Raw genomic sequence first — 14,420 nt, forward strand, 5'->3', positions numbered from 1 at the left:
AACGTTTATCTTATCCAAAACTCTAATCATGCGATGGGGCGAAACGTAACGCGTAAGGTGTTGCGCGGGAAAAGAGTCAAAAAGACAGTAGCCGTTGGATGTAGAGTAAATGGAGGGTTCAGATTAATTACTCAACATGCAATGATTGTAGGACCCACGGAGAGGTGAGAAAGAATATTCCTAAAGATGCTATAAAATAAATCAGCTCATCACACACTCACTCGCCGCATATTTCAACTGATCATCACCGTCGAAACGATGAGCACTCAGATATCGGAGATCGAGCAAGAGCAGCTGCTTGAGAAGCTCGAGATCTTCAAGATCCATGGCAGAGACAAACGACGACGTAAGATCCTTCGGATCATCGGCAAGTTCTTTCCAGGTAATTACTTGATACACTAAGCTTTTCTTTATTATGATCTGATTTGAATTCTTCTTGAATCAGCTCGGTTTCTCTCACTGGATGTGTTGAAGACGTATCTTGAGGAGAAGATCTTTCCTCGCTTAGGGAGAAAACCTTTCTCCATTCTCTACGTCCACACCGGCGTACAGAGGAGCGAGAATTTCCCCGGAATCTCAGCTCTACGAGCGATCTACGACGCGATTCCGGTGAACGTAAGAGACAATCTCCAGGAGGTTTACTTCCTCCACCCAGGCCTTCAGTCACGTCTCTTCCTCGCCACTTGCGGACGATTCCTATTCTCCGGCGGGTGAGTAACCTGTAACCGTCGCGTTTTTTTGCGGTTATAAGAAACTGAAGATTTTTTTCGATTACTGAATTTGTTTGTTTGGTGCGGTGATTGGCTACGGTAGGTTGTACGGGAAGCTAAGGTACGTAAGCAGAGTTGACTACTTGTGGGAGCACGTGAGGAGGAACGAGATAGAGATGCCGGAGTTTGTGTACGACCACGACGATGATCTGGAGTACCGTCCGATGATGGATTACGGTCAAGAGAGCGATCACGCGAGAGTTTACGCCGGAGCCGCCGTAGATTCGCCGGTCTCGAGTTTCTCCATGAGGTGTATCTCTTAGCGCAGATCACGGATCGTGTATTATAAAACCATATAATATACGATTTTGAAATATAAAAGTATTACAAATAGATATGTGCTTTTCGATGTCAGTGAGCGCTTTTCACGGGAAAGAGTAGACAGCTGTTGGCGTTTGGATAAGGAGAGTTTGAGAATCTGTAGATCTTTTTTTGTCTTAAACATGTTCTCTTCTGTTTTTAATTACATATCGGTTTAGCTGGTTTGTTTCCAATTAAGTTTATTGAACCGGGTTGAACTCTGTATCCTCTACGCTACGACTTCAAGAGACAATAGGCCAATTACCAAAACTGGCAAAAAAAGAACATTACTGTAATAAACAAATATTTCAAGGACTTGACTGCAATTTTTACTTTAGCTTCATTATCTTTGACGGTTTCTTGCCATCAGAACCTTCGGTAGAGTGCTTCATCTTTCTACGGTTCACAAACTCTGAGAATGACGGAATCTCTGGGAGCCTTATAGGCGAACAGCTCGGGCTAATCACTAGCTGCTGTGTTGTTTCGTCGACATGTGGCTCGGCTGTGTATGTGGTTCCATCTTCTTGCTCTATGTTCTGTGATGGTTCAGTCACCAGGATTGGTTCTCCTGATGGCTCTTCTTCTCTGGCCATTGAGCTAAGTCGGGTCATTAGCTCGTCTCTGCTTGCGGTTCCTAACCATCTCACAGTACTCGCTATCTGTGAGTAGTAAAACGATTTCCCTGCTTTGCTGTATTTTCTATAGCACTCGCTTTCAAGAAACTCAGATGCGTTTTGGGAATCAATCCTGCATCAACATTACAGTTAAATGAGATAAGAGAGTGGCACATATAATACTGAAAAGAGGGTTGAAGAGGTTTTTACTCTTTTACACCAAGCAGTTGAAGTACTTTTGTAAGCTCATTCAAGAGTCTCTGCTTGCTTGATTCCCTTAGTGTTTCAGATATCGCATTCTTCTCTGACTTTTTGACCTGCAAACAGTATGCTAAGTTATACTTCTGTTTCTGAAGTAGGTAAAGCGAATCTGTTACTAAACCTGTTTATTGCTTTCGTTGTACTTTTCCTCAGCCCGCTCCAGTAAAACCAGTTTCTCATCTACTCCCAGCTTCCTCGATAGTTTAGGTCCTGCTAGGCTTTTGACAACATCAGCTCCATCTGCATGTAGATGAATCAACACGTGAGTAAAAATATTGAATATATATAAGTGCTAAATCTCTACTGAAGGAAGTGCTACCATCTGAATCTGATATTTCCTCGTCGGAATTGCTTCCATCTTCATTACGATTCCAGAACTCAGAGTACTGCCCTTCATTGGTCTTATTATCACTCGAGCTTGCAAAATAATTGAGTACGGAGTTCAGTTCTTTTGTATATTTGTTGCATGCACAGTTAGATGAGGTTTTATTAGCAAAACCTGGTGATGAAAACTCGAGAAGAGTTGTGTCTTCGGGAGGCGGTAGTCGTGAGCTCCTCCAAGCTACGAGCAACTTGATTTGGATGCTTACATGCATCACACGTTTTCTTGCATTGCTGTACAGGAAACTGTTTGCAACAAAGAAAATCAGCGGCTTAGTTTAATGAAACGTTCTAGTGAATAAAGTAAAACATAAGTCACACACCTCTTCACCAAAGCTCTCAAGAATCTTTTTCCTTCGGCATCCAGAACCTTCGCAGTATCTCACAATCTAAATACATGCAGCATTAATATGAGAATTAACTTTCAACTGAAATAGACAGAACCTGAAAGAAAAAAAAAACAAGAAAGCATTATTTACCTGCTCGAAGTCAGATGTAGGCTTCTTTGAGGATGAGGATGGGGATTTCTTATTCTCCGAGTTCCGTAGTAGAAACTCCTAGCAAAGAGTTTGTAAAGTAAGTTAGATAACTTAACTCAGAGAATGAAAGTTGTGAAGAGTTAACATTACCATTTTCTTTCTATCGTCTACGCCATAGTATAATACACTTCTTGAAGGTAGCTGATCCCGACCTGCTCTACCGGACTCTTGGTAGAAAGATTCCATCGATTTTGGGACGTTAAAGTGGCAAACCATTCTCACATCCTTCTTATCTATACCCTATAAAGTCAGTTGTCTGATCATGCTTCAGTACATAAGAACTATCTTTTACAAGAATATGCAACATGAGGAAGAAACTTTGTTTACCATTCTGTAGAAAAACCATTAGAGCGTTTATCACGTGCCCCCAAGAGCTCCCAAACACATTGTAAGACGCAAAGAAGATGATCATAATAAACCAAGAACCATATGCAAGGTAATTCACAGAGTTATTCATACCCGAAAGCCACTGTGGCAACAATAACTTGCTTCTTCGAGGACAGCCAGTCATCTAAAACAGTACTTCTCAGATGACTATTGAGTCCTGCATGATAAGCTGCGAACATAAAGATAAGCATGAATCAGCGGTTGCAGCTCAATTTGTAAGCAGGTAGAGGTACAAGGGACGCTTTTTACCAGCAGAAGAGATCCCAGTACTGGTGAGATGAAGAGACAAGTCATCACAGGTTGTACGCTCAAGGCAATAGATAATTGCACATATTTTTCCACATGACTTGAGCATGTTGCACAAATCAGTATAAGCATTGTCTATAAGGTCTTTGTACCTAACTGCACCAAGAAAAACTTATTCAGATGATAGCTATTATAGGGAACTCCCCATAACTCTTTACAGAAAGAAAATAATAGCTCAAAAGGAAAATACAAACCTTCATAGAAGATATTTGGGCGATTGAAAGAGGACTTGAGGACCAAAGGATTCCGCAAACTCAAGGAGTCAATGACATCCTTTTGTACCCTGCAAAGTATTTCTGTTGAGAAGAGGCTCTACAATTTACAAACATGTTCTTATAATGCACAGAGATAGAAAATTACTTAGGAGCAGCAGTAGCGGTTAGAGCCAACACTGGAACATCAGTCAAAGAATCTCTTAAGGTTGAAAGTTGACGATAGCTAGGTCTGTTTTATCACAAAAAAATAAAGTTAGAGAATAGCAAGCACACACAGACAAGAATGCTGACACAATCAGCGCTTATAAACCTGAAGTCATGGCCCCATGATGAGATGCAATGTGCCTGAAATATACATAAACAATCGAGATACATTAAACAAACATTCAAGTTCAACACCTGAAGCTTTACTGCTTACTCTTGTATAAAGCATTAGACGGCCTTACCTCGTCTATGGCTATAAGATTCAGTAAACCCCTGTCATGGAGCTTTCTCAGCTTCAGCATAAATCCTTTTGTCGCGATCAGTTCTGGAGTTACATACAGCAATCTTACAGAAGGTTTTCCAGAATCAAGGTCCTCGTGGATCTAAAACAAAAATAACAAATACAAGAAGTTATCTCCCTCATCCAAGATTTTTCGAGGAATGATCGACACATACAGTTGAAGTGAAACAAAATAAAGAACTTTCCCAAGTGATTCATTCAACATTATAACAAAGCACATGGCATGAATCTTGAATTCTACTAACAGTGGGAACTTATTTATGTGAAAATTCTATATCAAGTTGCATATACAGAAAAAGTATAGCCAGCGCACTATGTTCCTAACATATTTACACACATACGATATTTCGAGGTGTAATCAAACACAAACACTTGGAAGTGAAACAAAATGAAGAACGTTTCCAAGTGACTCACTCAACACTATAACAAAGCACATGCCATGAATCTTGAATTCTAGTTTTCTACCAACAATGAGAATTTATTTACATAGCATATACACATACACACACAGTATAGCCAATTCACCTTGTTCCTAACATGTGTAGCTTGAGTGGACGAGAGATACTCAGCAGCAATACCTTTCTCCTTCAACGCCATCACTTGGTTCTCCTTCATTAAACAAAGAATGATCTTTTCAAAAAACCATTTAAAAGAAGCATGAGAAAAGAACAATGACACTCACCATCAAAGCTGAGAAGGCAAATAAACACAGAAACACAAACAGTTAGAACCCCAAAATCAAAAAAAACAACAGATTCTCCATTCAAAGGAAAGGAATCAGATTTTTTTTACCAATCAAAGGAGAAACAACAAGCACGATTCCAGGTTTAGCCAACGCAGGTATCTGATAACAAATCGATTTCCCTCCTCCCGTCGGCATCAAGCAAAAGCAATCCCTTCCTGATACAACCGCTTGAATCGCCTCTAGCTGCTTCCCTCTGAAATCTCCATGGCCGAAGTGCCATCGCAATAGCTTCACCAGTGCTTCTTTTCCGGCGACGTTCTTATCGGAGCGGTTAACGTTCTGCACCGGCAACGGCGATTTCTTCATTGTCTCCGATCGAATCTCCGGCGAGAATGTGCCGAGGCTTCCTTGACACGACGCTACGGAAAGTTAAGACTTAAACAACGTCGTCGTTTTAAGTTTTGCGCTAGGTAGGCAAACCAACCGGACTATTAAATTAGTTAACCGGTTCCATTAAACGAAAACCACCATCCTGAAGCAACTGTTAACTCCCGGTTCGGTAAACGCGATTAGTCCTATGTATTCGATTCTCAGTTCTTCTTTCCGTTTTTGGGTTTAGAGGTTTACGATCCATTTGAGTATTTTTGAAAATTTGATTCGGTTTCAGTTAGGTTATTTCAGTTTTTGAATTATTTTAAGTAGTAAAATTGAGAACTAGCTAATATCCAAAGTAATTTTGGATCTCATTCGATTTCGAATCGGTTTTGTTTTTCTAGTTAATTGGAGTTAAAATGTCAGAAATTCGAGATTTCAGATTAAATTTCAGTTTTATGAATTTTTATATAAAATTTGGATGGTTCAGATAATTTTAAATATTTTGGATAAAAATATTTTTATGATTAATTCGTTTTTGGTATATTGATTTATTAAAATTTTTTGAAACTAAATATAGGTAATAAACTATATTACAGAAATTTGAGTGTTAATTCGGTTTTTTTGTTCGGTTACTGTTTGATTTCAGTTTTCCAATCGTAGAAATATAGCATCTACTCGAATAATTGATGAGATTCAAACCCAAATTGAACTTCATTTTTTTTTGTTCAGTTTCGTTCGGTTTTTGGTTCCGATTGCATACATGTGCCCATGGCTAATCGTCACTGTGTTTTACTGATTAGCAATCGATATGATATGACATGTGACGTCTGCCGCATTAGCGTTACTAATGAACACCATGTCATTTAACGCACAGAAAACCGACATGAAAAAGACGCATAAGAATCTCCTATCTATTAAAAGAAAATCATTTGTCATTAATGTGTTCACACTATATTTACCACGTATCAGCCTCATATCTATTTTAATTTGAAAATGCTGACGTGTCGGTCTCACAATCATTTAACAATTAATGTGTTCATACACTATTTTTTAACCCAACCGCATGTAATTTAATGTGTTCACACACTATTTTTTAATCAGCTCATTTTTAGTTTCTGTATTTTTAAAATTTATATTAATGAATTGAAATTATCTCTGTACAACTATTGAATAATATCGTTTTAAAACAGAAATACAAAATCATTAAAATTCGCATCAACTAAATTGCTGGAATGATAATATTCTTAGCAACTCAAAGTTTCATATCTTTCTGAACATGGTCATGGTTGAGGTTTTTGTACATGAAAGCAACAAATAATTGTAATTGGTTATGAAATAAGGAAACTGAGGTAAAAAAATACTACACACAAGTATTGATTCTATAGTTTAACCAAGTATTGATTTTTTACGAAGTTTTCATACCAGACCAAGAATTATAAACATAATAAGATTGCTAGATAAAATCAGAAATCAGAAAAGCTTTAAAATGATAGAAAATTCGTGAAATTGATTGATAAACTAAAATTTAAGTGCCGAGTGAAGAGATCACATTATTTTACACGCAACTTTAACCTCTTTCACTTGATTGTATCATTGTTTACTATAGTTACCAATAATTATTTTATAAGAAAATACACGTTATTAGTTATAGACTACACCAATTTTGCAACATGCCCAACAGTATTGACACGACATCCAACCATTTTTTATTCGCATTCTAAAGTATAATCCAATAATTATGTACGTTAAATAAGCCAAGAATATTTGTTTTACAACTATTTTACTTTACTTTATACTAGCAGAAGAAAGAAAGTATAGATAAAATATCTGGTAGACAAAATATTTGGATCCGAAGAACCAAACCGAAGTAGATTTGAAAGTGATACTAAGGAGAAAGTAAAACTGATTGCGTACTTAGATGGATCTAAAAGTTTAATATACAGATAACCAGACTCGGATCTAATCCAAACTAAAATATTTTAGATACAAAAATATCTAATTCACAGTTATATAATTAAATATATTAATTAATTTAAATTTTATATCTATTAGATATTAAAAATATGAAAATATCTAAAATTGTCAACATAGTCACAAGTGAATATCTAAAAATAATTGTAATTGTTCAAAATTCTGATAATATTTATTTGTTCTCCATCCAAATATTTAAATTGAATCAATGCTTATGTATATTTAAATATTTAGTCTTATATTATTCATTTTTTTATGTTTTATATTATTTTATTTTTGGATTTTGAGGACTTGAGTATATTTGGATTTTTGTTAAAAAATATGTAGTAAAAATAGGTATCTAAACTCGAATCCGAACCGAATCTGTAATGATCCGAACCAAATCTAAACTAAAATTTGCAAATATTCGAATAAGATTTAAATTTCTAACCTTAAAAATCTAAAATGCGAATAGATCAATTGAATCTGAACGAATATATAACTACAAATCTCTTAGTACAACAATTTAATAAACTATTTTACTTCGTGCACCGCGCAGATTACCACCTAGTGAAGAAGAATTCCATTTTCAACGAGGATTTATTATCATTAACAAAGGGAGAAACATTCTGATTGACAAAATATAAGGATTTGAGATTAAAATAAACAACAACATTCTCATACAAAAGGAGGATAAAACATATGAAAACAATTCTCAAAAGACTCCACCAACTTAGTAACACAACCCTGACCAAGCTTGAACACACTAACATTGTTTACATCCTTCTTTTCAGTAAAATATATGGCATCCTCCAAACATCCATAATAGTCACTAGCCACAACCGAGAAACAACTATCTGTCGCCATGACAAACGCATTATCTCCCAGAGACTTAACCTCAACCCATTCAACCAACTCCATGTCCATCTTATAAACCTTGAAACCAATAGTCCTCTCCACGTTAACTCTGCGCACGCGAAACGTCTTACAGAAACGATGAATGATGCACAGTTCTCCACAAAACTCCACGAGCCTCTTGTCTTTGCAATCATCAAACTCGTAGTAGTCCATTGGAGTCGAAGGTCCGTACTGAAAAATCTTGAGCTCGGATAAACTAATCCACCATATCGCGCTATTTAGGTCCAAGGCATAGATTTGACCTTTGTGGACTATGATGTCCGAGAAATACTCAGCTTCTTCATCTGAAACTCTTGTCCAAACATTATTACTACCGTCATTACTTTCTTCACTGTTGCACCACCAGATCTCCTTCTTGTCATTCACCCCGAAAACAAACTTGTCCATTAAAACAACTCTAGCGAAATTATACGATATGGATTTAGTCACGTCGTAAGACTGATGGATCTCTGTGACCGTATACTCCAAAAGATCTAAGGTTTGCTGAGAAGAGTCCATGGGGACACGAGAGAGCGGGTGTAGTAATTTTTTACGGGTTTCGGAGACATCTTGGGTTTTGATAAGCCATCCTTTGTTCCGACAGGACGAAAGAAACACACGGAAGAAAGCCGCGGGAGAGAGTAAACACGAGTTTATATTACTCAAGGGAGAAAGCACACGTACACGGTTGCGGTCATGGCGTTTGGGGTAACGTTTATGGATCGAAGACGCGGAACGCCAGGGTTTGCAGATGCTACGGACTCGGTGAAGCTCGACTTTAGAGAAGAGACGGCCGGCTATTTCATCGACTAGTTCTTCGGGCAAACCAGACCACTCTACGGATTTACTCATCTCTCTTTATTATTTGTTACGGTTTTTTTCTGATATAGTTTGTTAACTAGATGAATGATTTGAAGATTATGAAGATCTGTTTATATATGTATACTCTAAATATGATATGGAAAGAAATTATGTAATGAAAGATATTTTCCTTTTTTGTGGGTCAGCTAAAAGATATATGGACGGACCTTGACTGACCCCCAAAATAATATAATTACCTTAGATATACGTGAATTTTGTTGTTTAATTAACTTTCTGGAATTTCATTGAATGTTTACCTTGTAAAATTATTAAATAGTACTCATGTTACAAATGACTTCCACTTTTGACTTGACCATATATATTTAATGTATTTTTTACTTAGAATTATTTGTTGTTCTCTAGCTACAAATCTACTCTATTAATGGGCAAAAAAGAAGTTTGAGAAATCATATATTTGACCCCAAAAAAATCAATATATATTACTCAGAATGTTCAGTAATACCAAAAAAAATACTTTAGAGTAAGAGTGTCAAAATGAGTTAGCTAGCTCAACTCAGCGCAGTTCATAGTGAGCTCATATTTTTCATGAATTAACTCAGCTCAGCTCATTTATTATATGAGCTTTCATATGTAAACTCGAATTCATATCATTTAGATCATGAGTTAAATGAGCTAACTCGCGATCAAATATGAAAATAAAAATTATAAAATCATTATAAATAAAATATTTTTCATAATATAGTTTAAAATTTAAATATTAAAAATCCAGAACATTAATATTAATAATGAATAAAACTAAAACCTAATAAAAAATTAAATAAAATCTTAATTTGTGATCCAAAAATATATTCAACATAAGTCTTAAGATGATTCATTCAAACTTTTCATCTAAATCATAAAAATATATATATTCCGCATGAGAATCTTAGAAATATTTTGTTTTACATTTTAATTCTAAAGATATATAATATGAGGATTGTTAACAATATTATTTAATATTTTGTATGTTTACATTTTAATTTTAGAAGATAAACATGATTAATATGAAAATTATCTTTTCTTACATAAGAAAAAAATCATCCAGACACACACACACACATATACATATATATAAAAACAGTCAAGCTCATGAGTTAGCTCATGTTCGTTAAAGATCGTTCATATAACTCGTGAACATATAATTCATGCTCATAAAAAACCGAGCTGAGCTGAATCCCTTACTTCAGAGTTAGAATTTCAGTTACAAATCTGGATATTTTCAATTGAATGTTTATATTAGTTTTTTTGAAATATAGGTTTTATATTAGTTGCTAGTTTGGCTTTTAGAGATTTTTAAATTTTCACAATAACACACGGCATACAGTATCATACAAGTTTTGAAAGATAATTAATCATTGCAAAAAAAAGAGACTAGTGAACATATGAAAACAACTTTGGGAAGTGATATTGATAATACCACCATCATTAAGCTTGAAAACTTTAACATCTTCATCCATATTTCCAATAGTAAACTACTTTTTGATCAGTCATCATGGTCACTGTAAAACAACTCTCTGTAGCCATAATGAGTGTCTTGTCTCCCAAGGAATTAACCTAAACCCATTACACCAGCTCTTAGTCCATCTTATAAACCTTTGAAACGAACTGTCCTCTCGTTATCAACTTCCCTTATGCTAAATTTATTACATAAACGATGAGCAGAGCAATGCATAAATCTGCACAATGACTTTCAGTACATAAAAACATAATGCTTCTTTCTTCTTCATACACAATGACTAAACCAAAGTAATAAATACAATAATTGCATAAATCCAAAAGGTGATTTTATTTCTATTTATTTATATATATAAAGGAGGAGTAAGTGAAGTTTCTTTCAGATCAATGGCCCTTTACTGTGTCTGATTGCTTCAAAACGTGCCGCCAAAGTATCATAGTCAGGCAGTTTTGGGTGAACTTGGTGACCGCTTGAGTCCCTTCTCGACTGAGGAGCCTGAGGTGGTGCTCGGTTTGGTGGGAGCGAAGAAGCACGACTCTGCAGTAATCCTTCTTCTGGCTCTGTCTCTTCCTCATAGTCTGACTCATCAAACTTGATCTCAGAAGTTGCAGGAGGAGGTAGTGGTGGAGAGTTGTAGCTGTGTCTCCTCCTCACTGCTTCCTTTGCTTCTGATTCTTCCTTGTGGTCAGATTCATTTACACACGGATTGTTGCAGCTGTGTCTTCTGACATAAGGTTTGGCGTAGTAGGAGCTTGTTTCAGAATCTAGGGAATGTCTTGTTGAACCTAGATGATAATGATCCTCCTTGGTGCTGTTGTCTCTTCTTTTAGCTAATAAAGCGGCTACTTGTGCTGCTTCAACCGCCTGCTTGGCTAATTCAGCTGCTGCTTCAGCCGCTGACTCAGTGCCATGATAATGCGTGTTGATGCTAGGATCAATGGGATCTTGAGAAGCACGTTCAACTGGTAAGCTTGAGGCGCTGACAAACGCACGTGGCCCATCCTGCTCATACAAGAAAAATATTACATGTTTTAAAATTCTGATTCTACTTAAAAAAAAAAAAAGAGAGATAAAAAGACACATACAATGGTTTCTTCTTGAGGTTTGAGAAGTTCTAGTTCTGTCTCTTTAGTATCCCAATCAACCTGAAACTCCTTTGCAATCTCCTTCATGACTTTCAGTTTGAATTCTCCTTCGGGACGCGTAACCGAAAGCTTAACAACCAACTACAACACACACACAAAGAGTCAAAACGTCAGTCCACATCACGTTAAGTAACCAGAAACAAAAGAATGTTACTTACCATCCGGTTAACCCCACAGGTAGGACGCAACTCAATAGCAGCAGATACAAAATCTCTTCCATACTTCTTCTCAAAGATGTCTTTTAAATCTCCAAGCTCCGGAATCTCAGAGCATCTAGGCGCAGCGAAGATTAAACTAGCAATGCCTTCCTTGAGATCCACAGGGCATTCCCTATAATAAAAAAACAAGTAAAAGAAATTTAATATTACGTTGAAGTAAAAGAGTTGAAACTGACATGTGAACATACTTCTGTTTGGTGATGATAGCGAGTCTTGAAACAATGAGTTCGCAGAAAAGCTCAATGATTTCGTTTGCCGCAAGTATGTTCTGCTCCCTAATCACATGCTCTACCTGATTTGATCAGAAAGACAAATCTTCATTGAATTGAGTTAACTTGTGCAAAAGAAAATATAAATCAATCTTTAGATATTAATCCTAATGAAAGAATATTTTTTTGTACTAATGGTGTGGTTTGAACCTGGCACAGGGGAACAACCAATTCTCTTTGGCAACCATTACACTACGAACACTTTTGTAAGAGAAAGTTAGAGAATGTGAAATACTCTGATTCGAGCAGTGGCATCTTGACCAGACTGAAGAAGAAGAGCAATGTCACGTCTCATTTGCTTCACCACAACTTGTCTCTTGTTCCTCAAAAGCTTTATTCGAGCTACAGCCATCTTCGCCGCCGTTTTGCTAGACAAAACAAGTAACAAAAAGGTTCATCAAAACTGATCGATTTATGTTACGAATCTAAGAATGTATAAATCTATTGAGAGAGTACCATTTGGAGGAGTTGAAGCCAAGACGGAAGAGAGAGAGACTAAGCTTGAATAGCTTCTTCGTCTTCTCCGATGCTACTCCGGCCGCCGTCATTTTATCACCACCACCGCGTCTCTGACACAGAAGCACGATGACTGAAGAAGAAAGAGAAGGCACAATGGTGTGAGTGTTGTAACGCCAACGGTATTCAATGCTAATAGGAAAGTAACGCTCTTTTGGGTCCCACAAGAACTCACAGCCGAGACCACCTTTGACCTTGTCTTAAATATAGCCGTTGTGTCTTTAGACACGCGTTACTCACTCATTAATCTCACGCCATAAAGCAAAGACTTATCATGATTAGTTTTACTGATTATACAAATGGGCTTTATGTAATGGGCTGACTTTTTCTCGTGGGCTATTAATATTTTCAAGATCTTCTATACAAATCTTTATTTTAAGAAATTATGGATTCCTTTTTGACTATTTAATAGTCTATGATCTCTCTGGAGATTTTATTTTTATGGTCAAAAGATAACATTAATTTTCTTACATGAATTTTTGTTCTTATCTGTTGGAAATGGACTACACCCTTTCACAAGATTTGCCAATTCGGCACATTAAGTTAGCTCAACCGTCTCAATTCGGCATCATGAGATCGGCTCAATGGCTTGTCACTACAATTCATGAGTCACCAGCTCGGCTTCGTAGCTTGGGCGACCAAAACAAAGACCCAAAGGCTTGGCCCAATCACTTCGCCGTTAAGCCCAATTTAGCTCATTAGAGCAAATCGATTTGGGCAAAAAGAAAAGGAGTTTGTGTATAAAAGAAAGACAAAAGGCAATAAGAAAAAGATCAAGACTTGAACACATAGAGACTAACGACTAGAAATTAAGGTTTGCTTACTTTTACTTTTTTTTTTTTTGCTGATTTGTACTTTTCCGGCTAACTCCGACGAGTACCATCCTATTTTTCCTTTGTATCTTCTGATCAATAAAAACGCTTTTGAAATAAACCACCATCAAATTTGTCTCTTATTATGCGAACTGACCTGACCGAACTCAAATTCAACATCACCACACTTTTCCAATTGTGTAAATATACATTGTCCAGAATATAGATCTATTCACATTTGTCTTTGTATTTTTCCAAGAAGATTATCAGGAGATAAAAACAAACCAATGGAGAAATTTGCATGCAAGTCTGCTTTCATCGTCCTTTTAGCTTTAGCTTGTAAGTTCAAAGTTGTATTTATTTATTTATTTTTGGGTAAATTTTTATTTATTTATTTTACATAATATGCAAAAAAAAATCAAAAGAATCTCTAAGTTAATGATGGAAAACAATTAGATTGCGTTATTTATGTTTATTATCATGTGTTGTAGTGATGGTATCTGTAACAGTCCAGAGTGTTGAGGCAAAACGTATGTTAAACGAAGAAACTTCTCTGCCCTCGGTTGATCTCGAAGCTTCAATGCCGACGGTTAAACCACTAGGAGGGTTTGATTTTTGTACGCCAGAATGCAAAGAATTATGTTTTGGTACCGGTTGTTATTGCGAATGCCCTACTCCTCCAGCAAATAAATAAATTACATGATCAACTTCTCATAAAAAATTGTGAGAACTATGTAACAAACTTAGAAAAATAAATCTCTTTTTATTTTTGAGATATTCAACAAAAAGATTTATGCCAAGAAGGATTCTCTTCTTAGTTGACTAAAAATATTCTTATTAATGTGGGTCACTAATGACTATAAATTTAAAATCATTTTCTAGATCACCTTTTCTAACGAAGGTGTTGAAACTCTAAAACGAATCTATGTAACATCAATGGTGTTGTAAATTTTCAAAA

The 14,420-nt window shown here is 36.2% G+C and overlaps 4 protein-coding genes across 4 annotated transcripts; 1 reads left to right on the forward strand and 3 right to left on the reverse strand.

The window, feature by feature from the left end:
- Positions 1 to 170: 170 nt before the first annotated feature.
- LOC103834938 (ganglioside-induced differentiation-associated protein 2) lies at positions 171 to 1,291 on the forward strand. Its single transcript, XM_009111030.3, has 3 exons — positions 171 to 382; positions 446 to 710; positions 814 to 1,291. The coding sequence occupies exons 1-3, from the start codon at positions 259 to 261 to the stop codon at positions 1,031 to 1,033; spliced, it is 609 nt and encodes a 202-aa protein (XP_009109278.1). The 5' UTR covers positions 171 to 258; the 3' UTR covers positions 1,034 to 1,291.
- Positions 1,254 to 5,329, reverse strand: LOC103834937 (ATP-dependent DNA helicase Q-like 3). The gene is made up of 18 exons (XM_009111029.3): positions 5,071 to 5,329; positions 4,961 to 4,968; positions 4,804 to 4,887; positions 4,220 to 4,360; positions 4,084 to 4,118; positions 3,919 to 4,002; positions 3,753 to 3,841; positions 3,502 to 3,654; positions 3,325 to 3,421; positions 3,193 to 3,196; positions 2,956 to 3,105; positions 2,806 to 2,883; positions 2,650 to 2,715; positions 2,445 to 2,572; positions 2,265 to 2,362; positions 2,067 to 2,185; positions 1,895 to 2,001; positions 1,254 to 1,817 (listed from the first exon to the last, which is right to left on the reverse strand). Exons 1-18 carry the CDS (start codon positions 5,327 to 5,329, stop codon positions 1,400 to 1,402), a joined length of 2,118 nt encoding a protein of 705 aa, XP_009109277.1. The 3' UTR covers positions 1,254 to 1,399.
- Positions 5,330 to 5,789: 460 nt separating this feature from the next.
- Positions 5,790 to 10,410, reverse strand: LOC103834939 (F-box protein At4g35733). Its single transcript, XM_033277175.1, has one exon. It carries the CDS (start codon positions 9,035 to 9,037, stop codon positions 7,967 to 7,969), a length of 1,071 nt encoding a protein of 356 aa, XP_033133066.1. The 5' UTR covers positions 9,038 to 10,410; the 3' UTR covers positions 5,790 to 7,966.
- A 249-nt stretch (positions 10,411 to 10,659) lies between these two features.
- On the reverse strand, positions 10,660 to 13,358 carry LOC103834941. Its single transcript, XM_009111032.3, has 6 exons — positions 12,591 to 13,358; positions 12,370 to 12,502; positions 12,054 to 12,157; positions 11,806 to 11,977; positions 11,588 to 11,728; positions 10,660 to 11,504 (listed from the first exon to the last, which is right to left on the reverse strand). Exons 1-6 carry the CDS (start codon positions 12,680 to 12,682, stop codon positions 10,881 to 10,883), a joined length of 1,266 nt encoding a protein of 421 aa, XP_009109280.2. The 5' UTR covers positions 12,683 to 13,358; the 3' UTR covers positions 10,660 to 10,880.
- Positions 13,359 to 14,420: the final 1,062 nt, after the last annotated feature.

The sequence above is a fragment of the Brassica rapa genome, chromosome A08 (assembly GCF_000309985.2).
Source record: "Brassica rapa cultivar Chiifu-401-42 chromosome A08, CAAS_Brap_v3.01, whole genome shotgun sequence".
In the NCBI taxonomy this organism is placed as follows: domain Eukaryota; kingdom Viridiplantae; phylum Streptophyta; class Magnoliopsida; order Brassicales; family Brassicaceae; genus Brassica; species Brassica rapa.